The sequence below is a fragment of the Leptosomus discolor genome, chromosome 6, assembly GCF_034619465.1.
Source record: "Leptosomus discolor isolate bLepDis1 chromosome 6, bLepDis1.hap2, whole genome shotgun sequence".
In the NCBI taxonomy this organism is placed as follows: Eukaryota; Metazoa; Chordata; class Aves; order Leptosomiformes; family Leptosomidae; genus Leptosomus; species Leptosomus discolor.
The window spans coordinates 27947298-27972867 of record NC_141396.1 but is presented as its reverse complement, the minus strand read 5'-3'; the positions used below and the strand labels follow the sequence as shown (position 1 = coordinate 27972867).

General features: G+C 42.2%; 1 protein-coding gene across 1 annotated transcript; it reads right to left on the bottom strand.

Annotated features, from left to right (window-relative positions):
• Positions 1–2989: 2989 nt before the first annotated feature.
• Positions 2990–10091, bottom strand: PPIF (peptidylprolyl isomerase F). The gene is made up of 6 exons (XM_086467213.1): positions 9903–10091; positions 7689–7719; positions 6712–6800; positions 4411–4507; positions 3517–3592; positions 2990–3125 (listed from the first exon to the last, which is right to left on the bottom strand). The coding sequence occupies exons 1-6, from the start codon at positions 10089–10091 to the stop codon at positions 2990–2992; spliced, it is 618 nt and encodes a 205-aa protein (XP_086323339.1).
• Between the last annotated feature and the right edge of the window lie 15479 nt (positions 10092–25570).

Here is a 25570-nt window from a genome sequence, read left to right as displayed (position 1 = left end):
GTAGCACTGCCAAACTCTTCCTGTTCTAGCCCATGGTTTCGAAGCTGAGAAAACCAAGCAAGGCTGCAAAAGGAGAACCCTGTTGTCCTGGTAGCTGTTTGTGATACAAGAGGGCTAACAGGAGAGAGACAAACAGTATCCTGTAAAAAATTAGATTGTGGCACAGAATTACTAACAAAGGCCCATTTCTGTGTACTTAACCCTGCAATCCTGACTGCTGCCCAAGCCTGACAACCACAGGACCACAGAGGGCTAGGGACAGCCATCCAGTGTGCCGAGGTCCTGCAACCCTTGCTGTGGGGTTCTGTCGTGCCACAACCACCTCTTAAAATTACCTCGAGTATACTTGGTACAAGCTGTATTTTCAGTATAGGAACACTCTTGCAATGCTGCAGGCTGCAAGACTTAGACTGGAACAGAGCTCTGTGCCTTTTCATTTTTAAATATAGGGAAGTGGAGGGGAAGGAAAAAGAAAAAACAGGAAGAACAGAACACCAGACAAACCCTTTTTGAGGAAGATACTTTATAGAAGACAACTTCAAGAGACTGACCTGGTTAGGTTGTCAATATGTCAAGACTCACCTTACACTGCTCTAAGCAAAGACTGTCTTCTGGCAGAGAAGAGTATGCAGAGAACCGGTATCTGGACACCAAAGCCAGCCCCATCGACTAACCACAGTGATTCTGCAGGTCTTAATACTTACCTTCCAGTCGACTGTGAGCCTTGATGGAGAATTTTGGCTTTTACATTTCAAGTTAGTCCATAAATGTGTCCGTAAAAGCCACTCCCATACGTAACAGATCACTATAACATGCATACTACTATTACTTATTTAAGGCTTAACCGTTCTGTGAAAATGGACTGGTTTGTGGCAAAGCAGCCTCCACTGGGCCTTCCAGTCCACAAATACCGCTGTCACACAGGAAGATGCTAAATTCTTAAGGTCATCATCTGTGACCACATAGCAAGGAATGAGGTTTTCCTCAATTGTCCAGCAAAAAGCTGGAACTAAGAACTTTTTGAAAAGGAATTAAAAAATTTAAAACCACACCACCCAGTAAATTTACACTTTCCCCATTATCTCTGCAAATTGATGGAACCAGTCAGACAAGAGAACAGCCTCAAAACCTGAGCCACTATCCATACACCAGATACTTCAGATTCACCAGTAAGAAGCAAAGCATGGCACCATTGCCCCGTCTCTTGCTGGCTGTGCCTCTGAATGACGCGTGGCTTCTGAACACCGCTAGATCGGAGCCATCACAGAGCAGATGGAGTAGAACAGCCCGAGTAAACACAACAGGTTTCAGCTCCTCACACTCCTGCTTTCAAGGAAGTGTGAAAGTCATATTTAAGCAAGGAACAGACTTTTTTTTTGTGGTAGAACTGTATTTAATTATTTTTTCATATACAAATTTAGACAACACACACACATACAATCATTATTCTATCAAACTCAAATAAGCCAAACCAGCACAAATTAATACTTCAAAAATACTACAAAGAAAGATGAAACAGCTATAGTGGAAAGAACAAAAAGCTTTTCGATTCCATTTTCTGCAAAATCATACTCTGAATACTACCTCGTGCACACAAGAACGCAGCCATTGGTGGAAAAAAAATCCAGTGCAAAAGAGCTTTAAACCCACATATCAGTACGCAATGGAAGCAAATTCACATTTGAAGAGAGCCATCACATTTTTCTCTTTGGTAACAAGACTATTGCACAAAAACAGTTAAGTGCTTCTTCCCCACAAGCATTAATTCTTCACAGTTTTAGCGATTCTAAAAGTTATGTTGCGAGGTTCCAACATTTGTTATGGCTCAAGCGCTCCACATAAAACATACCCGTTCATACAAACAAAATGTATTTATCTGATCTGCTGAGGTCTGTCTTTCTCGCACATCAACCCCAACAATACTGATTTTGCTGCAATTAGGCCTTGTGTTTTGTGGTGATCAATTTTGACTTCTGATGATGCTGCAAGAGAAGAAATCATAATCCAAGCAATACCCAAGGTGGGCTGACTTCACAGGACCAACAGGACAGAAAAGCAATGAAACCTATTTCTCACTCAAACAAGCTCACTATGCTCCGATTATATTCCCAAAGTGCAAAAACAGGCTATCCATTGAGAAACTGTGCTGTATTCCTCACAGAACCAGATCTTGGAGCAGAACTGCACTTCAAGTAAGTTCACAGTTGCATAATAAAAAAGTCCCATGATCTTTTGGCTAATTTGTGGTCTTACTGCCCAGAGCTCCAGTAGCAGGCCAACTCAACCTAAGGCAATTTGCTTAACCCAGAAGTCAAACAGCTCCAATGAAGCAAGGTAAGGTAGAGTTCAGTTTTAAACAGTGGTCTGAGACTACCAAAAAAAAAAAAAAAAAAAAAAAAAAAAAAATCAAAAAACCCCCATTAAAACATACTTAATTTTAAAACCTCCACAAGCACACATTAATTCTATTGAGTATACTTAAATTGAGACACAGAAAGAAAATGTCTGACAGTCATGTCGCAGACAACCCTGAGAGCACTAGTTAGTATTATTTTTTCAAAGTGATGAGACGAACAAGAGAATAGGTGTTTATTAGCACCAAAGGAAACACAACATTTCTCAATTTATATCTAACTCCCACCTACGAAACTCCACCACCAATTCTAACACCTGAAACATCCAGATACAAACAACAGTATCAACACTGCAGTCAGATACGCTCCTGGGGACCTCACCACTTTTTTCAAGATGCAAAGGGACTCTACCAAACCAGTGTGACAGCATGACTACCAAGGTAGCTCAGTTAAAACATGTTTCAGTTACCGTTTGGTGCTTGTAATCAGTACTATTCAATAAAGTATAAAAGTTGGACCAAGTTTAATAGAAAATAAGGTTCTGTAGGTGCTACTCATGGGATCAGAAATGTTTGGGGTTTTTTATGAATTGTTTTTCACAGCATCGAAGTTGTCCTGAATGGCAGGGCAAAAGGCTAGGACAGCTGGCCACAGTCAGTAATGACAATCTTTTTGGAGGTCTTTCCACTCTTGGAACCAAAGCTCTCAATTTTTTTCACGACATCCATTCCTTCCTTTACATGCCCAAAAACAACATGTTTCCCATCTAGCCTGTAAAACAAATAAACAAAATCAGTTTTACTTAAAACAACATAAAGACTGAACCAAAATGAACCCATCAACTGCTATGGCAAAGACACAACTGCTCTACAAATGACATTAAATACTTTTAGCTCTGACCTTAGAAGCATTATGAGGGATAGCAGCCTTGTTACTCTCACAGCCCTTCCTCTGTCAAGTGGCACAAAACAATTTATTTTCCATTGTGAGTCAAGTACTTTGGAAATTAAAAAGAAAAACAAAACCCCCAAAACAAACCAACCAACTAAACAAACAAAAAAATCAACCCACAAAGAAACCAACACACAACCCTAAGAAAACCCCAACTCCTCTGGATCCAGACATCAATTCATGAGGTTAACACGCAGGGCTGAGAACCTACCAGTCTGTTTTTGCAGTGCAAATGAAGAACTGAGATCCATTTGTATTGGGTCCTGCATTGGCCATTGAAAGCACACCTAGAACAACAGCAGCAGCAGCTCATTAGACTGGCGTGACAAGCGTGCAGTGGAGAAGACAATTTTCCTCTGCACACGTAGACTAAAGATGGACAGAAAGAAGATGTGATGGTCTCACATTGTCTTTAAATGATTTCTAACGCCAACTTCTTGTCTTTGACTATTCCCTCAAGCCCAGCCTCCCTTCTTTCCACAGCAGGAATGTTAGTAATGTAATTAGCTGTACACATCCTGAATGTGATTAACATCAGCTAACCTCTACTGTGGTTCAACAGCAGCAGTAGTTTCCTGTGATGAAGTAACAATCCGAAAAAGAGAGACTGCAGAATTCAATCAGAAGTTCTGATGTGTGGCTTTCCCTTTATTTTTTCTCTATTTAATTTGAGCCTAAAAGGATGTGCCTGTGTTATCTAGTAAGTAAGAAATCCCAGATTGCTTTGTTTCACTTCTGCAGTAATCATCTAAGTAAAAATTCAAGCCTACGACTTGCGAAAGAGGAAGATAAAAGCAGTCATTTTGCCTTTGTAGAATTTATAAGTAAAATACAAAAACCCCAATACTTCATTTTGCACAGTCCCTTTCATAGTAAAAGCAAGAACGACAATGTCACCCATTACAGGCTGGCTTACATTTGTACAGCAGTCTACACAAACACGCACATACCAGGGATGATGCGTTGTTAAACTTCCCTGACATTTCTGTAAATACCAAGTGCCCCACACATCTAAAACCCCTTATTTTTTAAAAATACATCTTCATAAACAACGATTCGTTATAGGTTATAGTCATCAGAAGGTAGAAAGAATATGTTTATTTACCAGGTCCTACATGCTTAAGTATGAAATTTTCATCTGGAAATCTACTGCCGTAAATGGATTTTCCACCGGTTCCGTTATGATTTGTAAAGTCACCACCCTGAAACAGAAATGGCCATTAACTTTACTAGCACACAAGCATATACTTTACATGCTATCGAAAATATACTCACATGCTCTAATTTAAAAGTAATAAAATCAGCAAATTTTCTTCAGGTTAAGAATGAGTACAGTCACACGAGGATTTAAAACCATGTAACTAGATGAAGATACAATCAAGCTAGAAGTAAATTTCTGCTCCAAATATTGCTGGTATTCTCCAACTGACATCCATAGCTCCAACAACCACTCTTCTGTGTTACCAGCCTTGGTCCCAAATATGATGCAACAAATGGCAGTAATTTTAAGAAACACCTCACAGGCCTCAAAACAAAATCACCCAAATTCATTACCATAGGCAAGATCTCAGAACTATTTTTTCCCCTTTCTTTCTTTTCCCCAACAGGTATAAACACTGATCAGAATCTCCATTATTATTTGCTATTTCCAGGTTTTGCTCTTCAAGTGTTACACCTGAACCATTTCAAACTTCCCTCAGCTACATGCAGTTTGCTGGGATAGATGTGACCACCTGTCTCAGGCGAGACACACAAAACCCAACAAGCAAAAAACGCAGCCACAGTGACTCACAAAGGTGGCTACTGAACACTGCTTCCAGCAATCTGCCATCACCTCTCCCAGAAGCGACACCACCCGTGTAAGCAAAGAACTAACAAGTGTTTCACGTGATGCTCATCTTCCCATTCTCACCTTGAGCAATCTATTACAAGAGGTGTCACAGCTACTCCTGCGCGCTCCCGGAAGTGTGCTCTGCATGCTGCATGCCATGGGCAGGCATTTGAATTGCCAAGTCCTGGCTATGCTGACCTCCAATTAGGCTATACCAACTGACTGAATCATATTAACACTCCATCTCAACAACTGGAAAAGCCTCTACTGTTTCCTCTCACTTTAAAATATTTGAAACCTATGACAGTATTTCCACTTCAGTAATGACTACCAAGTAATGCTTAAACATCAATTCATCATCTCGCCATACCATGGAGTCAACCACCCAGTATCCTCATTTCAGGTCCATTTGTAGGGACATAACTGGGAGGCAAGAAGAACAGACTTACACAGAAATTCACCAATCAGTGGCAGAACTGAGAGCAGGATTTCTATTTTTCTTATATTTATATATTTCTGACCCCAGCAAAACTGCTAAACTTTGCCCTTTTGTCAGCATCACAAAACCTTAGTCTGTATTTCAAAGGCAAGAAAATAAGTCCTTTACAGCACACTTGTCCCCCTTCTCTACTTAGAAATAGGTCATAAGACAGCTGTTCTGACAGCTGTATTTTTCACTTTAAAAAAAAGCAGGGTGGGGACACACCATCACAGACATCAGTTAATAAATAAAGCATGCTTACTATAACCTTAATCTCAATTTTTTTACAGAGCCATTCTACAATGCAATGTTGTTGAAATGTAGCTTCCTTTAAGGGAAGAGAGGACCATGAGGCATCACATCATCCAGTGCACTACAGCAGCTGAAATCCTGCTCATCTGTCAAGGAACGTAGAAAAAAAAAGCTTTCAAAAGGCTTTTTCCATTTATTTGGGTTTTTTTATCATTGTTGTTGCTGCTGCTGTTTAAGAAAAAATTACTAACGTGTATGGACTTTAATTTAGAATTTTGAAAGATTCATCCCTTAAATCAAAACAAAATCCATTTCAGGTGTGTCATCACAAAAAATCTACCCCAACCAACTCTTTTGGTTCCCTCCTTCCCTCCATATTAGGGAGATGTTCAGAAAAAAAAGTATTTTTTTAAAAAAGAACACATTCTCTATTGTGAACAGAGTATTCTGCTAGGAATAAAAAATGGACATGTTTTCTCAGCTCACTTAAAACACAAGGTTGATTGTAATTCTACACACAAATGGTTCTCCCAAGCAAGTGCCATTTGCCAAATACGCCCCGCACTAAAGTACACTGTTATATGAAAGCAGAAAGCCTTAAGACAGTTTTTTAAGACAGTCTACACATAATTTACATTTATTTGTACAAAAGATGTGCTAAGCAACAGCCAGAGCAAAAAGATCAGAAACGCAAGTCACACTGTCACTTCTTTATTCTGTTGTTACCAAAGGTTAGAGCAGAGCCACTTAAAATGTCACTACTAGTCTAACTGGTTCTAAAAATAGATGTAAATAACATGCAAGTAAATTTAATGGCAAAAGTAAAAACCAAAAAAAATCACCTGGCACATAAATGAAGGAATCACTCTGTGAAAAGTGGATCCTTTATACCCAAATCCTTTTTCACCAGTACAAAGAGCTCTAAAGTTTTCTGTGGAAACAAAGCATAAAGCATTACGTTGCCATATATGATGCATAATATAATCAAACACAACTAGATTAATTATGTCTCAAGTTTATACACTTCAAAAATGTTACAGTATCTTTAAGGTATCATTGATTTCTTAGTTGTTCCTGTCCTTTAAAAAACCTCTCTTAGAAAGCTAAGGAAACAAAGCTCGTTTAGCCTCAGAACAGGGTACAAACAGAACCCTTTTCCATCTCATCTCCCTTTTATTTTGCTGTGGTACCTTAACTCCAACCTCCCCCTGCCTCCCTAGGCCCACCCCTCTAGAGTCAAAGATTTAATTTTCTGGCTTTTATGCCTTTGTTCTCTATAGTAATGGTGTAGATGATGCTTTTTTCCCTTAAGGATATTCATCTACTGGGAACTGAAAGAGAGGTACAAGTTTTTTAGAACCACTAAATAAGCAGATGAGGAAGGAAGCAGGTGATAAAACACAAAAACCTTGTAACATGAGTGCACTGATCAGCTAATGAGCAGGAAAACAAAACCCTATGCGCTCCTTGGAAACTCTGAGAGACACCATCCCTTTGGTTCAACCTCTCCCCTTTGCTCTGGGGTTTGATTTTAATGCAAACTAATGTGTTCTCAAACATATTTATTCACCACTGATAAGCCAACATATGGACTGTACTGTCTTGGTGCAAATTACAAAATGAAACTGTTTGGAACAACAGCAAATTGTAACTCCTCACTAGCGCCGTTTTGACAAAGTTCGTATCATATTTCTCTATTTAACAACTAGAGATGGAACATGGAAATAGTTTGCAAAAGGTGAAAGAATATTCTTGTTCCTGCAAATCACAACCTAAACCTTAAATATTTAAGTATGAAATTCTGGAGATGCTGCCTTACCTACTGTCTTTGGAACCACATCAGCTTTCAGCTGTTAAAGAAAAATAAACAAATGAGTAAGTCAGCTTTTTCATACATACCTAGAAAAACTTCTACATGGGAGGCTGGTACAACTGAAGCCTCTTCCCACAGTGATGAGCTATCTGAAATCACAAGCCACCCAAAATTCCAAGAATACCTTAAGATTTTCCAAGTATTTGGCTAGTAATTAATAATATCCCCTCAATGCAACTTTTGGCCTGTTAATGAAGAGCAACTTGACCAGTGTCTAATGATTTCATTGATCAACACAATAATTTAGCAATAACGAAGAAGAATCTTTACAATGGACCTCAAGGATCAAAGCCAGTTTGGATACAACTGGAGAGATCAAAGTCTCCTCAGCACACAGCCATCTATTGAAATCTGCAGCAAAGGCAAAGGAAAAAGATGAGCAGAAACTGTGTATCAAACTCAACTCATGATGTTACATACACATTTGTTACCAACAGAAGTGTCTGATTTTTATTAGCACGCATCTTTTCACTAATCTTAAAAATACAGGGTTTTATAATTGCCTGAGAAAAGTGACATAAAAGTGGCCATACCAGGTCACATCAAAAGTTTTATCTGGTCACATATCCTGACAGTGGCCAGCAGGAGACACTTAAAAACAGTATGGCTGTGGTGAGAATTTAATGTTCCGTCCCTAGGGTGCTCTCCTCAGATGCCTATAATTTAGAGTTGAATCTAATCACAACTTAGCCAAAGATTCAAGGCAATGCCTCAATGCATTCAGATTTTCTGTAAATTAAGCACACTAAAAATCTTTAGCGTGGAAATGAAATGCCACCACAAGAAATACAGTAACATTAATGCTATTTTTTTATAATACCATCCAGCTATTTACTAAATCTCATTGATGAATAAGGAACTTGCACAGCAATTGACTCCCTCAAACGCTACCTCCTGAGAACACAAGAGCCGGTAGTGTCCAACTAATTCATATGCTTACACTTTCAATGAAGAAAAATGAATTAGGCTCTAACCTCAAGGGAAACCCTTTTAGACAGAACCCTTATGAACTACATTTTTAAAAAAATCTACCGGTAGAGACCCAACGTGGGTGCTGGAGGCAGAAGGCCACACTGAATTCCTTCAGTAGGCAACAATTCGGAGGAGCAGCACCCCCTCGCCAGTGCACGTTGTGGAGCAGAGCCCTCATTCCTTCCCATACACAAAGCATTTATTCAGAGGCACGTGCCCAGCCCCAAGGATACGCGGTGCACCACAATTAAAGTCTCTGCGCTTATCGTCCTTCCTGTAAGAGCGGAGCGTACCGCAGTTTTCCTGTCCGGGCCTCCTTTAAATGGCTGCTTATTCCAGAAACTGAATTTTTAATTATAAAGCCGTTTGCTATCCGGCTGCTGAGCTGGCTGCCCGTTCAAACAGAGCTGTGCAAACCTTCCAATGCACGTGAAGCTGGAAGCTCAAAGAGGCAGTACCTCAGAAAACCGGACTAAGATCAAACAGTAAGGACTCGGGGGGGGGGGGGGGGGAGGGTGAAGGGGGAACCAGGACGAAGCCGGGCGAGGGCTGAAGACCCCCATGGCGCGCTGCTCCAGGCACGGCCCACCGGCGGGCGGCCAGGCGAGGGCCCACCGACAGCGCAGGGCCCCAGAGCCGCGCTGGGGCGCCGGGCGCTCTGTGACCGCTGGAGCCGCACTTGTTTCTCTCCAGAGAGCTACCGGTACGCTGCGGCAGCGAGTTCAGTATCTCAGCTTTCATGCTACCGTTCAAAGTTCTCTTCCGCGGAGCCACCCTGCCACAGCCCTGCCCAGCCGCCACCTCAGGGGCCGCGGCCGCCCCCGAGCAGCGAGTCCCACAGACCCATGACTGCTAACACACGTGAGCCTTACCGCGGCAAACCCAAGGGACCCAGTTCGGCCCTCCTCCGACCCCTCCTCTCCCCCCGCACCTGGCAGGGAACCACCTCATCGCCCTCTCGTCCGGGGAGCAGAGCCCCGCGGGCGGCCGGGCAGCGGCTCCTGCAGCCCGGCGAGGGCCGCCACTGGTCGCCCCGCCGGCCGCCCCCCCGCGGGCTGTCCTGATCTTGCGGCTCACCGGCCGCCATGCCCGGGCGCCCCGCCGCCCTCGGCTCCCCTGGCACCGTCCCTTGGGCCCCGGCGCCAGGTGAGCTGCCGGCAGCCCTCGCGGCAGCCCAGGCGCCCCTACCTCCAGCACGACGCGTCCCAGCGGCTGGTTGTCGGCGCCCACGTCCAAGTACACTACCGGGTTCGCCGAACCGGCGCCGGCCGTGCAGCAACCGCGGGCACCGGCCGCCCACATGCCGCCGAGCCTCGGCGGCGGCAGCAGGTCCCCGGGCGGGCGAAGCAGGCGGCGGGCGGCGCTCAGCGCCAGCATGCCGCGGGCGGACAGGCGGGCACGGCGGGCGGGCAAGGCGCACACGCACCGACACACACACACGCGGCCGGCGCCGCCGCGGCCTTTTATGGGCTCCGCCAGAGCGCCCGCTGGGGGCGGCGGGCGGCGCGCAGGGCGAAATGGCGGCGGTTGGCGCCCGGGGGCTGCTGGTGCCCGTCGGCCGCGGTGCGGGGTGGAGCGCGGGCGGCAGGGAGCCAGTGCTTTCCCCTGACAGCGGGCCGTTGCGGGGTCCGGCTGCCCTCACGGGTGCCGAGCGGGCTCACGCCATCTTTTTGCCACCTGCCATTTCGCAATGATTTTTAGGGGCCGTTGGGGGTTTTTTGTTTGTTGGTTTGGGGTTGGGGTTTTTTTGCACGTTTCCTCACAGCCCCTTACTCCAGGGATCAACAGTGACGGGAAGTTTCTAAATTTTTTTAATCCCATGCAACGCCTTTGAGCTTGTCCTGCAGGCCCCAAGGGGGGCACCTCGGTGGGAAAGGCCGGGCTGCCGCCATCACGCGTGTGGGGTGACAGGGTGCAGCAGAGACACGGGAGTCATGGGCTACCCGTGCAGCCTGACTCACCGACAGCACGCAGGGAATGACACGTGACGATAGAGATAGATGCGCCTGAGCACGTACCTGTGGTGTCACCCTGGCATCGTGGGTGGGGGCCCGTGACATCATTTCATAGCCGTTCCTTGGCTTTGCCACGAAAACCTGCCTGAGGGATTACAAAAGTGACTAGTAGTAGCCCAGGTTAAATGGTTTGTAAAGGGAAATATCATTCATGTTTCATATGAGAATAACATTTATCATTTTAGTTTTCCCAACTTAGTAACTTAGATCAAAATACTTAGTACATATTTTAGTCATATTCAGATATTATTTTGAAATCCTCTGCAGTTGCCATCCTGATTCTGCATGAAAGAACTTTCAAAAGGTTTTCAAATTCTTAATGCCACAAAATGCCTTTGGTTTAGTCCTGGTCTGTGAGGTCAAAGAAAGCTCTTCCATCAGCATACCAGCGGCAAGACAACTCCTCTCATGAGCCAGTATATGTTGTCTCTAAAAGTCTACTCCTGTGGGGATATTTTACAATCTGCATACATTTTATTTCATCCAAATAATTAATGGTGTAGTTCCACACTGCTAGGTGAACCACAACCTGCCATTACTGTATCAGCATCTCTTCAACCAGCAGTCATATCACTAATGCAAGCCCAGTGGTATCAGAGACCGATTTTTTTTTTTCATTGGAAACAAACAGGAAAAGAAGTTCTGTTCTCCACGTCAAGCTCATGCAAGTGTGCTACATCTAGAGTGTTCTGCCCCATTACACTTGAAGCAAAGGCACAGAGGATGCCTGATGCTTTTCATTTATGATAAACCTTGCAGTTAACGGGACACAACTGGACCACTGTGTCTCTGCAATGAACTCTGCACATACATGACATCCCGTCTGCTTGCTCTGCTCTTTCAGCTTCCCAGATGGAAACAGGATTTCTATTAAGACATTTCTAAAAAGGATGCATAGTTTTATACAGATTATTTTAAGGCATTAAGCCACCGAAACTAAATAGCATTTATCTATAGTACTGCAGGCTACCCTTGTTAAAACTTATAGCCCTTGAGTGTGGGAAAATAGCTCCTAAAGTAATTCTTAGGGGAAAAAAAAAAAAAAAAAAAAAAGAGAAAACCAAGGGTGATTCTAGTACCTGTAATTTTCACATTTGTTGTATTATAAATTAAGTTATTCTAATGAAGGTTAGAGTAATGCAACCACGTAATACAGTATAACAGAATCACACAAAGAGAGCCCCTATGCGAGGAACAGTAAACTTTCAATCCCACCTAAGTTCTTTGTTGTCAAGCAGTTAAAAGTGACTTTATCAGTGACATTCACTGAATTGTCAGAAAACTGTCAATCAAGGCACTGCCCTGACCACAAAGTTCAGGGCAGAACTACAATGTACAATTACAGCCTAAGAAATCCTAGATGAACACTGTTTTTCAGGCACACACTCGAGAGAGACCTATTTTTTGTGCCCATTAAGTGGAAAGACATGAGGGATAAATTTAGCAAGTTAAGAGTCTTGAGACAGCAATTCCAACAGCTGGCGGTATTGCAGGGAATGACTGTAGTATGTACCGTGCTTTGTAACTACAGAACCGTATTAGGCTGTGCCAAAGGGTCCATCTTGTCCCAAACCCTGTCTCGGAAGAGTGCAGACAGGGGACGGGTGTGTTATAGGCCAGTATGGTGTCAACTTCCTACTGCTTCCACTTCAGAGAACTTCCCGAGCTGGACATGACTTTGGTACGCAGTAATCTTTTCTTTGTTTTTCCTGTGTACTTATCCACTCATTGGACCTGTCTTAACTCAGCATCAGCAGCCTTCTTGGCAATGAATTGGAAGCTGCCCTTCCACACGCCTGCTGCCCAGCCCACCAAGAATCTGTTCTGAATATTGCTCCCATTAGCTTCATCTAATGTGTCCTTCTTCTTGTACTGGAGGAGACAAGTTGGTTGGTATCCACCTTTGTCATACTGTGCATGATTTTAGACCTACATCTTTTATCTTCTCAGTCATTTCTTCATAGCCAGCTCAATTATTATTTGTAAGAAAGCTGTTACATGTCTTCAGGATCAGCTTTATTGCCCTTCTCTGAGCTGTTTGCACTTTTATGGATTTTTTGAGATAAGGGGATCTTTGCACAGTTTCCAAGATAGGGGTGAACAATGACTTTGTACATACAGTGCCATGACAGTGTTTTCTATTCCTTTACTAATAATCTAAAGGTGATGGGTTTTTTTTAATAGCAGCTAAATCACTATGCATTTTCTAGTTACCTTGTCTCATCCTCTCAGCTTCAAGTCTGTTTTTGGGAAACGATAACTTCATGTAATCTAATCAATCTGCTTATTCTCTAGTGACCATAAAAAACCTCATGCTCTTTTTAATATTGTTTTAATTGTAGTAGCCTCTAGAAGCCCAAACCAAAATTAGCACTTGGGTGTTAAGTTCTGTGCATACCTGTAGCAACAGTATGTTCTGGCCCTGAAGGACTTACTATTTAATAAACAAGACAAAAGATGAGCAAAAGAAAATACCGTATTATTTCACACTTGGGAAACACTGGCAGAGCAGCTTTGAATGGTTTTGCTAAGAGTTCACAGGCGACTTTGGTAAAGCAAACAATGCAGCTTTCCTCATTTGCAGGCCTCAGTGAGAAGGCAAACCAACTCACTCTCTTCCACAGCAGTGATTTTTTTAATTTGGGAATATGGACTGAATTATTATCTCTAGGCTTATGCGATAAAGCTACTAAATCACTTGTTATGGTCTACTCCTGCACAGTCAGATGACTTAGAACTCATGTAGACGGTATGACTAGGAACTTGTGAGTTACAGAGCTCACTTTCCAAGAAGGACAGAAAAAATGCTCCAAAAAGGTGTCAAAGACCACCCCTTGGTCACTACCAAATGAGGCTTAGAGGTAGTTCAGCGAACCGAAATGATTTTAGAGGAGCTTTGAACACACCCGTTGAAGGTATGTTCATCATTGGAATTCTGCAACATCTGGCTAGGAGGTAAGTGTGTCTGGCTAGAAAATACGCGCACCTGGTGTCCCTGCGCTACACACCACAGGCAACAGAATGCGGTGGCACAGATAAAAGTCAAGACAGATGCTTCAGCAGAGCTGTCAGGGAGGTGGGTACGTGCCCTACAGATGTCATCATTCTCTCTCCCTTCCCCCAGTCTCAAAAGACAATATAGAAGTTACAGACAGATAAACAAGGAGAACCCTTTTGATACGAGACGATGAAGTAACAGAGTAAATATTACCACCGTTGTGCCAAGATGGACAGGAAACAACTGCAGTGGTTAAGTGACTTTTCTAAAGAAACAGAAGGAATAAATGCTTGAAACACAACCTAAATTTGGGGATTTTGATTTCAAGGGGCTTGAAATGGTGTTACCTCCCAGCAGACAGACACTGCACTAGTAAAAACGTGATACATATTCCTGATTCTAACTGCCCAACTCATGCCCACTTGTTTGTGACACAGGAATGTAGGTTAATTGTATTATTCAGTCTTGGATTGTTGCTGGATTGATCTTGGCAGCTGTGGCAAGATCACATTTTGCAACCTACCAACTGGAAGAATGCAACTACGTGCAACTCATCTTTGTCTGTGGCACACTTTGACATGCTCTTCATGGGGCTGTATGCTTACACCATGCAAATAAACAAACAGAGACTGCAGCACTCCACTATTAAGTGGATTTCACATGAACATCACTTGATACTGTGATAACAGGGAATTCCCATGATATTGATTTTAACATTGATTTTAAGAACCCTTGCACATCTGGGACCTAGTTATCTCAAGGACTCTGCTAATCTGGACGGTTAGTAGAGGGAAAGGTCATACAGGGACTCAGCTTGATTTTAAGTGGGGAGAGCAGGAATTTGCAGTGGGCATTCCCACCCTCCACCTGCAGAGCCTGGATGTGCTGCACTTCAAAACACTCAGCATAATTTTTTCTTCAATGTTTTGGCTAAGCTGGAAGATGAGTTGAGAGCTGGAAAGGACTTCTGTGATCTGTATCTGTGATATGCATTTATTTATGAATGGGGACTAGAGTTGGGGAGATGGTGAAAGACCTTTCCATCATACTAAGTGATCGCAGTGTGAAATTAAATAGTAGGAGAGCTCAAAGGGCATAAAGTAGCCACACAGGTACATTTACAGATAAAAAGAAAAAATGCTAATAAATATTTCCTCCAATCACGGTTTCCTCTTAGGAACTGGCAGTAACCCAGCTTACAACGCGAACCTTCTCGCCAGCACACGCTGTACATAAATGAGGAGTTTCCCCACGTGACTTCATACTAATTACCTACAAATAGTCATACAAGAAAAACCTCAATCCACTCATGCTCTTTACAGCCGTGATTAGCATTTTCGTTTCAGCAGTTCTGAGTGACATTGCTTGCTTGGAATTCATTACTCAATCTCCCTGCATAACGCATGGAAACTCACTGCTAATATGTCAGGTCACACAGTGCCCTTATGCAGCGCCCAGGGCACCTCGCAGCTGCCCGCAGCTTCCCAGCAGATTGTCCGTACGCCACTACAGCTGGTCCGTGAACGTCTACGGATAGATTGCAACAGCCTGGCAAGGCACACAGGGCATTTTAAATTCCTGGTTTTAGGCTACAAGAAAAATGCAGCTATTGGTCCCAGTGGACTCACAAAGCTACAGGACATCCAGATCGGTGGTTCATCTGTGGGTGGGTGGGGAGATGCTTTGCATACTTATGAATTGGTATCAAGGTACAGCAAAAGTTACAGGAGTCCTTCTGTCTTCTGAACCACAGAAATTTCAGTTACAACAGCACTTGAAAGGGGTCAGTTCAGCTTATTTACCTGTGAAGAAACGCCTCTGGTCTGGTGATCAAGGAGTAAGGTAATAGTATCACAAATACTTTCAGAATTGATTAGTCATGCTACTTCATCTTGTATGATGATCTTAATGAAAATGGAATTACCCAGGAATTACTCATCAGAGGAGACTCTTAGCAGCTCCTTCCCAGGGAGTGGAGGTCAGCACCGCACTGCCCCCCTCCCTATCCTGAGAGGCTGTCGCAACACCCACTTGCACGGAAACCTACCATCCATTCTCTCACCACTATCAGCTCCTGCCGTGCCTCATCTTTTCTCTCACTATGCGAGTCTGTTGACCAGGTCTCGTTTCTGTGATACAACAAATATATAACTAATAAAACCAAAACCAGAGGAGTACTGACACTTCCTGTAATCACTGTCAAGAACACTAGAAAATGCAGTGAGGTGAAAGAAAGGGGAAGAACATGACACATGTAGCATTTTAACACTGACAGGGTAGTAATACAACATTCTAGGTTGAGGTGCATTTTAGAAGTTAATTTTACTTGCAATTCAAGTAGGAAATGGTTGCAGTGTTCACAGAGGCACAGGTCCATGTGGGACCCATGGTCCCATGCAGCACATCACCAGTAGCACCGCAGATTCCCAACTATCTGATTTTCATTCTCCATCCCTGCTGTAGTACTTGATTTTTTTGAATTATATTCTCATGGGTCTCTAGTTCAGATGGTTGCCTCTTCTGATCTTTTCCCCTCCCCAATATTTAGCAGCTTTCTACACAATTATTTTCCTTATGTTGTCATGTCTTCATGACTTCTCTATACTGTTTCTCAAGAGCTCTGCTTTAACTGGCTGCCTGGTAAATCCTTGGGTTTTCCTTGAATTTGTCTTGTGTGTAAATCTGAACGATGACTCTTTGAGGTAACAGCTGCCTCTGTACCTTGCACAAGATGAATTATCCTGTCTGCACTAAACTAGTTCTAACAATAATCAGAGTTCTGAGACATGTTTTTTAGTTGTACAACTTCAAAACAGGAATTGAACGATAAAAACGGTGAGATAGCATCAGTCTGAATGAGAATCACCCAGAAATTAAAAGCTTCACAGATATAACAAGACTAAAAAAATTCTACCGTTTTTTCTAATGAACAATTCTGCTGGAACCACCCTCACAATACAGACTCTCTGAGATTCCCTTCTGCCTTTTTGCAATTTCACTACAGAAAGGATTGCTCACCATCGGCACATAACAGCATTACTGCATTAGCTAGCGTGGAACGTTATGACATAATTACATGACACATCACAACTGCATGTGACAATCATCTGAATATACAGTGTCCCACCAACTGAGCTAACAAATTGTCAGATGCAAATTAACGTGTGTCACATTTACTATTGAAGAACATAATTTTTGGATAATGAAGTGTTCAGTGAAATACTTAAAAGCTCAGGGCTAGAACTTCTATTAGCATCCAGAGGAGCACAGGGGTCCAGGTGTCCTTAACTTTCGGTTCTGTCTCAGTGTCGCTCCTGCACGTTTTGGCATCAGTTTGATAGTGGCAACATGAAAGTCATGCTTCTTCCCAGAAGGACCATCGTTCATAATTTAGAAAGGAAAACTACTAGCCAAATAGGATTTCTTGTGAAGCAACATATTCTGCATAACTTTATGAGCTGGGTATTTTCAGCAGTCACTAACTAGGACAGCTAATTGGATACATGGGCGAGTCCAAAATTCACTGATTTTGCATGTCTTAAAAATGCACAAAATGTACATTCTGAGAAATACAGAAGCAATGAACAAGGAAAAAATGATCATTAATTATAAATTTGAAACATAAGAATAGTTGGTGAAAATTTGAATCAATTTAAATATGCATTAAACCCCTGTAAGACTTCAACTCCAGCATTTCATTAAGTAAGGGTGGGGTACTTCAATAGTTTTTGCAAACCAAATGAAGAAAACAAACAAACAAAAAAAATACAACTCTAACAACAGTCCAAATATTTTTAAAAATATTTTGCTTTTTCTAGTGTTTTGACTAGTTAAATTTATTAAAATTAACAACCTGTCTCCATGTTCAAAATAATTGATGTGTTGATAGGTGAACAAGGTGACAAATGAAACTGAATGTTCCAGAAGAGTTCAACAAAATCTAAAAAACCAACATCATGAAACAACTATGGACAAACAGGAAAGTCTAGATTGTAAAATTCAATTAAAAATGTAATTACTCAAAACTCTGACCTAGGGGGACAACAGAACTGGTAATCCCCAAACTCTTAGAACGCCTGATAGAGCCAAAAAAAGTGTAGAGAAACCAGTGTATTTAAAAGTGCTAGATACTAGTGTTTCTAGAGAAGCAAACTTTAGTGTGTGTAACTGGATCTATCAAACAATGCCGTGAGTTCAGTAACTGGAGAGACACTGGAGACAAACCAAGCAGACATAGTCAACAGGGGAAAGAGCTTCATGGAATCACAGAATGGTTTGGGTTGGAAGGGACCTTAAAGACCACCCAGTTCCAACCCCCCTGCCATGGGCAGGGACACCTTCCACTACACCAGGTTACTCAAAGCCCCATCCAGCCTGACCTTGAACACTGCCAGGGAGGGAGCATCCACAGCTTCCCTGGGCAACATGTTCCAGTGCCTCACCACCCTCACAGTGAAGAATTTCTTCCTAATATCTAACCTAAATCTCCCCTCTTTCAGTTTGAAACCATAACCCCTCGTCCTATCACTACACTCCCTGATCAAGAGTCCCTCCCCACCTTTCCTGCAGGCCCCCTTTAAGTAATGGAGGGCCACTTGTTAAAGACAGAAATTACATTTCCGACAAAATGTGTCTTTCGTCAGAGTTGGGCCACCACCTCAGTGAACAGCAACTTGCTTCAGCCCCCAGTCCTCGTTATATAGGTATTCTAAAGCATTACATAATGTAAAGTCCACCTTAGTTTCCCATGATGATTTAAATTCTCTGTTCTTCTGGTGAACAATGTGTCCATAAGTTTCCCACCAGTCAGATAGTCCTTATCGTTCTTGTCCTGGTTCTGCTCTTGATCATGTTGTCTATTGGTCCGTTTCAAGGTCATCATGTCATCCGTCTCTAAACAGCTTCCTTCTCATCTGCTCTCAGCAGACCTTTTCTAGATGCTCCATTTAACAATTTATAAATTTTAAGAAGTCAAACTTATGACCTCTAAAGACTAGACACCTTAGTTATCACCTATCTCTTATGTCCGTGTCAATTTAGAGTGCTGTAATTGGCTTAAAACGTATACTTAAAAGTTCCAACTCATCTATCTTCATCTACTAATTAACTAGGCTGGGTTTTTGGCCAACCATGGTAAGGGCTGTACATGAGACAAATGAGCAACACCGTATAGTTCCATGACCAGGATTATTTCTAACAACTGCATTCTTACAAGGTTCAATAGTCTAATTCCTTACTACTTCTGTCCTTCCATTACATACAAAATAACAACAACCATTGATTCTTATTTCTATAACATCATTTATCTGTAAGTAATTATTAAAAGGGATGCTTCTATTCCTTAACACCGCTACAAGGTCTCCCTGGAGCCCTCTCTTTTCCAGGCTGAACAACCCCAACCCTCTCAGACTGTCCTCACAGGGGAGATGCTCTGGCCCTCTGATCATCTTCATGACCCTCCTCTGGACCCGCTCCAACAGGTCTACGTCCTTCTTGTGCTGGAGGCCCCAGAGTTGGATGTGGTGCTGCAGGTGGGGTCTCACGAGAGCAGAGCAGAAGAGCAGAATCACCTCCCTCGACCTGCTGGCCACACTGCTCTTGATGTGGCCCAGGATAACAAATGACAGCATTATATACAGCCTATCAGGGCAGAGTTGTACAACTGTTTTATACGCAGTCTTTCTAGCTTACTTCGTTACAGGAAACCAAGCAGCTCTACATGCAGGAGTCCCATCCCCATTGCCCAAGCAGAAAACAAACAGGGGGTCCTTCTGCCATGGTTCTAATTATTTTCAGTCTCTTGCTCCTGTAAAAGACATGATGAAGTGCATAACAACAGAATACAAAGTGAACAGCCAAAACAATGTGATTCAGAGTTCCATACTGATTAGGAAGAGAAAAAATGTAGGGAAGTAAGCGTTCTGACGTTGTTCAACAATTGATAAGCGGACTGATAAGCAGATCATGGGAGCACAGGCAGAGCACAGAGAGCACACTGCCAGAGTGTGGGACAGGAGACACTAGCATCAACCGGATACACATCTCATACCTACCCTGGGGTCCTCAGGTGACAGCTGGGAGAAAGTTCACGTTCAGAATTGTTGTGGCCTCCTCATACTCCACAGCCAGAAAAACGTACAGCATTTCTGGACATCTGTCGATCTCTTCATTCCCTTCTCCACCTGTACAGTGCCAAAGCGGGTTTGCACAATGTCTCGCTGACACTTCTTGAGAGCTTCCAGGAAAACAGAACACCAAAACATTCGTTAATTATTGGCTGGAATAGATAAACATTTTTTCTGTTTCACTACTGAGTGCGCTGTAACTCAGCTTTATTACATTATCCTAATAATGGGTAGTGCCAGCAAGGAAGGCAGAAGCTGAGAGTCAGAATCAAATGATTTTTCCCAATTTTGAGAAAAATCAATCTGTAGTCTAGATTTTTATATATATACCTGTATATATACTTGTATATACAAGCATTCTGAAATGGTTAGATTGTTCCCGTGTGCTTGAATGCATTTCACAGGTGGGTTTAGACTAAACACTTCCACAAATGCCATAGGCAAACACAGAGATACTCAGTAATTCTCAATCAAGTTCTCAGATGCAAAGTGACTGCCATCTGTGGCTGCGGCCAAGTGTGGGTGCAGATCTCCACCAGGACGGGACCTTTGCGTGGCACGGCTGTTGTTGATACCCCATGTGTATTCCCTGTGTCACGATTCACTCCATTTACAGTTAAACAGGCAGATTAATTAAGCAGACCTTGTAATTCAAAGGCTGCATTTTGAAACCAAGTCTTTCAACCTTAAGGTGGGGATGCAGCAAAAAAAAAGTATCTAATTTTAGCCATCTTCCAAGGTCACTAATTTCACTTTAATGACAGGCTCCAATTGAAAGAGAATATCAAACTGATGAGGATTTAAAACACAGACAAAGCTAACCACCTACTGCGTTGGACATTGGATCCTCTACATGTGCCAACATCAGAGAGAAGCCCGCCTTCCCTGTTACTTGCAGCATGCAAAGATTTCATTTTGAAGTAATCGTTACTCGTTCAGGCAGTACGCAGTGCCCTGGGAACTGAACTGCCAGTCACCCACACCTTGCTCGGCAGGGACTTCTCTGTGATCCTGTGCCTATCAGTAAATGTGCATCCATCAGCTTTTAGTCTGTGTCTCTTCCAGGGCGGTTCACACCTTTCCCTTCCTGCAGCAAGTCCTCCTCCCTGAAAACTTCCACGCTTCCCTGAAAATGTCCCCAAACCAGGGAGGGCAAAGGGGAAGTTGGTTGTTTCAAAAAGAAGCTCAAAATTTACAAAGCAGCTGCCAATTAGCCAGACCTTAATTTTGAAAATTTATTTAGGAAACAAAAAAATTAACATGAGCAAATGAGAATACTTCAGTGTTACAACAGAGTATATAAATGTCTAGCAATAGTCAAATAATTTGATTTTTAAATAAAAAATAACCACATGAACACCTAATATACAGGTTTCATCTGAATACATATTTATTAGATAAATATTAGGTTGTCACATCATCTAACTACATACAGTTTTGCAAGACTAAAAATCACAATTATTTTTTCTGACCAGTTTAAAGTATGAAATGATTGCATTGTACTGTACATACAATGTACAAACAAAGACAATGGCCATTTTTGCATGTTACTTCAGATTGTACTTTTTTTTTTTAATTCTCCTCTGATCGTGATATCAAAAATTGTACAAAGTATGAATTTGGTTACAATTTTTTTAAATCCCCTTATTTTTCTTCGTTATTTCTGTAGCACCCTAAAAATACACAGGTGATAAGACTAGTACACGTAAGCTAAATATTACATGTAGATAAAACAAAACAAAACAAAGGATCAGAGTATATTACAGAAGTGAAAGTGAAACAAATGCTGAGACTCCACAAACGCTAACAAACAGGATTCATTTTCCACATAAGATGGAGCTTCAAGCTTTTTTTTCCTGCAAAATAAAAACAATGCACATTCCAAGGAAAATGAATGCATTTCTGTTAACATGTCTCTATTTGTCATTTACATATGTACAGCTGTCCCTTGAGTCTCCGCTGCAGACATTGCCGTGTATCTGTCAGTCCTATAATCATGTCTTGGCAGCAGAACTGTAGATGTCTGTGGGTTCTTTCCCAGATGAACTTCCATAGGGAAACAATTAAAAAGTAAACAAACAGAAAAAGAACAAAAATACTACTGGAATTTCATATAATCATTAAGCTTTAAAAGAAATGACTGTGATTACCCTATTTGCTAGGTTTTTTTTCTCTAAACTTCAATACGGCAGTGAACAGATAAAAAAAAAAACAACTAAATTTTCATTTAGAAGCTGACTCCACTATACAGTACCCAATTTTAGCTGACAGATAAGTTTTAAAATTGTCTCAAATGTCCGACATTTGGTGATGGGTAAAAATCGTATTTTCTCTCTTAAGTTCTGCTTAGAAACCAAATGTTTCTGTAAGCTTAAAAATGTCAACCATCCGCTTTAATTCTCTATTACTGTACAAAGCAGATGCAAACACTGCTCCAAACAAACTGCTAATATCTATGGGTTTTTTTTTTCCCCCTTATGCTTTCCAACAGGTACTTTTAAATGATACACTTTAAATTCTACCAGTTAGCAAAAGGTCAATCCTTAACATACCTGGTTTAAAATACTAATGTTGTGTTTAAGAGAAAAATCATTTCAGGTGACTAACTTAGCTGCTCAGGAACCAATGGAGGGTGGGTGGAACATTAAAAAGAATCAATTAAAAAAACCTGAGCAACCAGCTCGAACTAACAGTGACAAATCTTCCTTATTCCCAAACCTATGGTTTAAGAAACTCGCCCCCCAAACAAAAACCCCAAATTCTCTAAGGGTATTAAGTCAGTTTATCATTAGCCACCCCTGCAAGTGACTTCAACACCTATATAAACAATGCAGCAAAAATACAGGGGGAAACTACTACAGTAAAATGACTATGAAACACATCTGTAACTGAAGAATGGCCTCTCCTAGGAACTGTGTGATAGCAGCACCACACCACAACCATATTACCATGTATTACACCAAGGTATCTTTAATATTCTGCAGAGATCCTCTACAGGTTGTCAAGCCTACATGAGAAAAAAGACACTTCTAAGCAGAATAAAATATACTATACTGTTTCCCTCCCCCACCCACCAACACCCCTAAGTGTTACCATGCCCCAGCTTCAGAGACTGGAGCACCAGTATAGCGATATCAACGTGGTACCTTATGTACTTGCTGCTTGCCTTAGTGCATCATTACCTGTTCAGACAGCTGGTCCTAGATGTTCTGCTCACTCGGACAAACGAACATCTCTGCCACTACCAGCCCACAATCACCCACAGTCAATGAACATCCGTCTGTTAGTTGGGGTTTTTTTGCCCTAGGCAATCACTTATTGTTATGTTTCCACAACAGAGATGGGCCCTGATTGTCCAGGTACTGCCTGATGTATCAATTCATTCATCACGGAAACAGATAGGAAATTAGGGCTAATTTTTCAAAACAAAACAGGGGGGAAAAAAAAAGAAAAAAACCCAACTCCCTTATTCTGTTAAAGAACCCTCAATTTTCTTTTTTAAAAAAGGACCCATATTTTTCTTCAGACAAGGTATTTAAAAACACCAGCAAAAGTATAACCAGATCATGAAAATGTTGGATATTATCAAAGACGATACTAAAATATTCACAAAGATATTTACAATAGCAATTCTTAAAATAATTGATTTTGCATAATGAACAGCGCCTTTCTTAAAAAAACTTGAAACAGGAAAAATATAAGTGTGGGACCATCTCTACATAATATGTTTGACAGATTCAATACTCCTACTGGAAAATAAAAGAACTAAACCGCCATTTCCTTTAATATCTACAGCAAGGTGCTGCTGACTAGCATATATATATCATGACTCATGTACAGCAGTAGTGGGAAACGTTAACAAAAAGAGCAAAATAAAACAAAAACCGCAAAGAATTTACAAATATGACTTTGGTGAGGAAAGCAAATCCAGAGTCGTAAGCACAGAGCATGCCATTTACAGCACTGCAAACTAAACACAGAGAGCTAGGAAGCTATCTAGTCCAACCGACAGGAACAAACAAAATTTTGCCTGGCACTTCAGTTTAAAACGTATTGTGGCGAGCAAACAAAGGGTGTTTGATTGCATTTGGGATGAGGAAAAAAAGTAGGGTTGAATTTGCTTTAGTAACAAAAAGAAACGAAACCAATAACTGTACAGTGGGCAAAAGCTGAAATGTTGCACCACAAGGGCAAAGTTGGCACACATGCACTTCTTACACAGCTACTGTACATCATTTATAAGAGAGAGAAAGAGAGAGAGAGACGAAGAGCACAGAAATGGGCACAGAAGCAATAGGAAGCTCATGCAGGAGCAGCAACCACACGAGAAGCACAGATCACAGGAGCAAGACAGTGACTGTGGCAGCAGGGTCTCTTGAGGGCAGTAGCAATCTACCACAGTTACGGATTCTCCCCACCCCCGGTCCTTCAGGAGAAAGAGCTCATCCCGGCAGCCAAAGCTTAAAAAAAGAAACTGAAGGAGGAGAAAAGAAAAAGGCTGAAATATCTGTAACAGTCACAGAAACAGAAGGCAAAGCAAAACAAAACTGAAGCTGTAAGATGTCTGTCCAATGTCAACGCCCCTTCTCAAGCTGATTATCAAAACTAATTATGCAGATAGCGATGTTCCTCTCCCTCCATCCTGCAATAACTTCCTGGCTGCCTTCAACCCAGCTCATTTTACTACGTATTGCGCAGTACAGGCAGTGACACAAACGCTTAGGGCACTGAAGGCTGTAGGTAATAATCAGGAACAGTTTGGTTTGCATCCCCCCTCCCTCTCCTCGCCATTCTGCACGGTACACATAGCGAAAAGACCTGCTACAGCAATCTCAACAGTTGGATGTTAATGCAGCCACAGACAGTACTGATTTGAAACCAAACTCACAAAAAAATCCCTAAACATGGCAAACTTTTTAAAATTTATTTTTCCTGGGTGTTCTCAATCTGTGTGCTTGGCCAGAGGAATCCTCTGCAAAGAGGTGGTTAACATTCCTGCGCTTGCAGAAATACCAACACCCACGGCTGCAGCCTGGAGATTCTCAGGACTCCACTACAGATGTCGCATTAGCTAAACTGCTGGCTCCCTCCGATGGGCCTGTATGGCTTCCCTATCTTTGCCACTCGACTGCAGGATTTGTGCTTTTTTGAGCTTCATACGTGTTTTTGTTTTTCTTTTTCTTTTTGTGTGTGGCCAGGACAACCACTCCAATGCAAATCTGTGGCTGGAGCGGGGCAGAGAGGAGGTGGGGTGGAGGGAGTTACAGTTTCAAAAAAAATGGAAGAACACGCATTGGAAGGACACTCTGAGACGGGTCAATTAAAGACAGTTCCATTTTGCTGCCTTTTCTTCCCTTGCCAAGATTCGTTTTTGCCAAGATACTTCACACTATGTTTATCACAGAACTCTCTCTCTAGAGGATGAACAACAAAGGGGGTTTCCAATAGCTGCACAACTGTGTGCTTCTGTCACGTGTAGCACGGCAGACTCAGAGACTACTGCATCTATTTATTGTTTGTATTTTTTTTTTCTCCCGTCACTTTCGCAGTCTTTGAAGCTGTCAAAAGCAGTTCTGAGATGAAGAAAGCAGGGAGTGCACCACTGGATCAAGTTGTGAGTTTTTTTTTCTTCTCTTGTGGAAAAGGAGTGTTAAGATTCCTCGCTGTGCAGCCACACACTTGTGAACAAGTGAAAGGGATGGGAGAATACGTATGGAT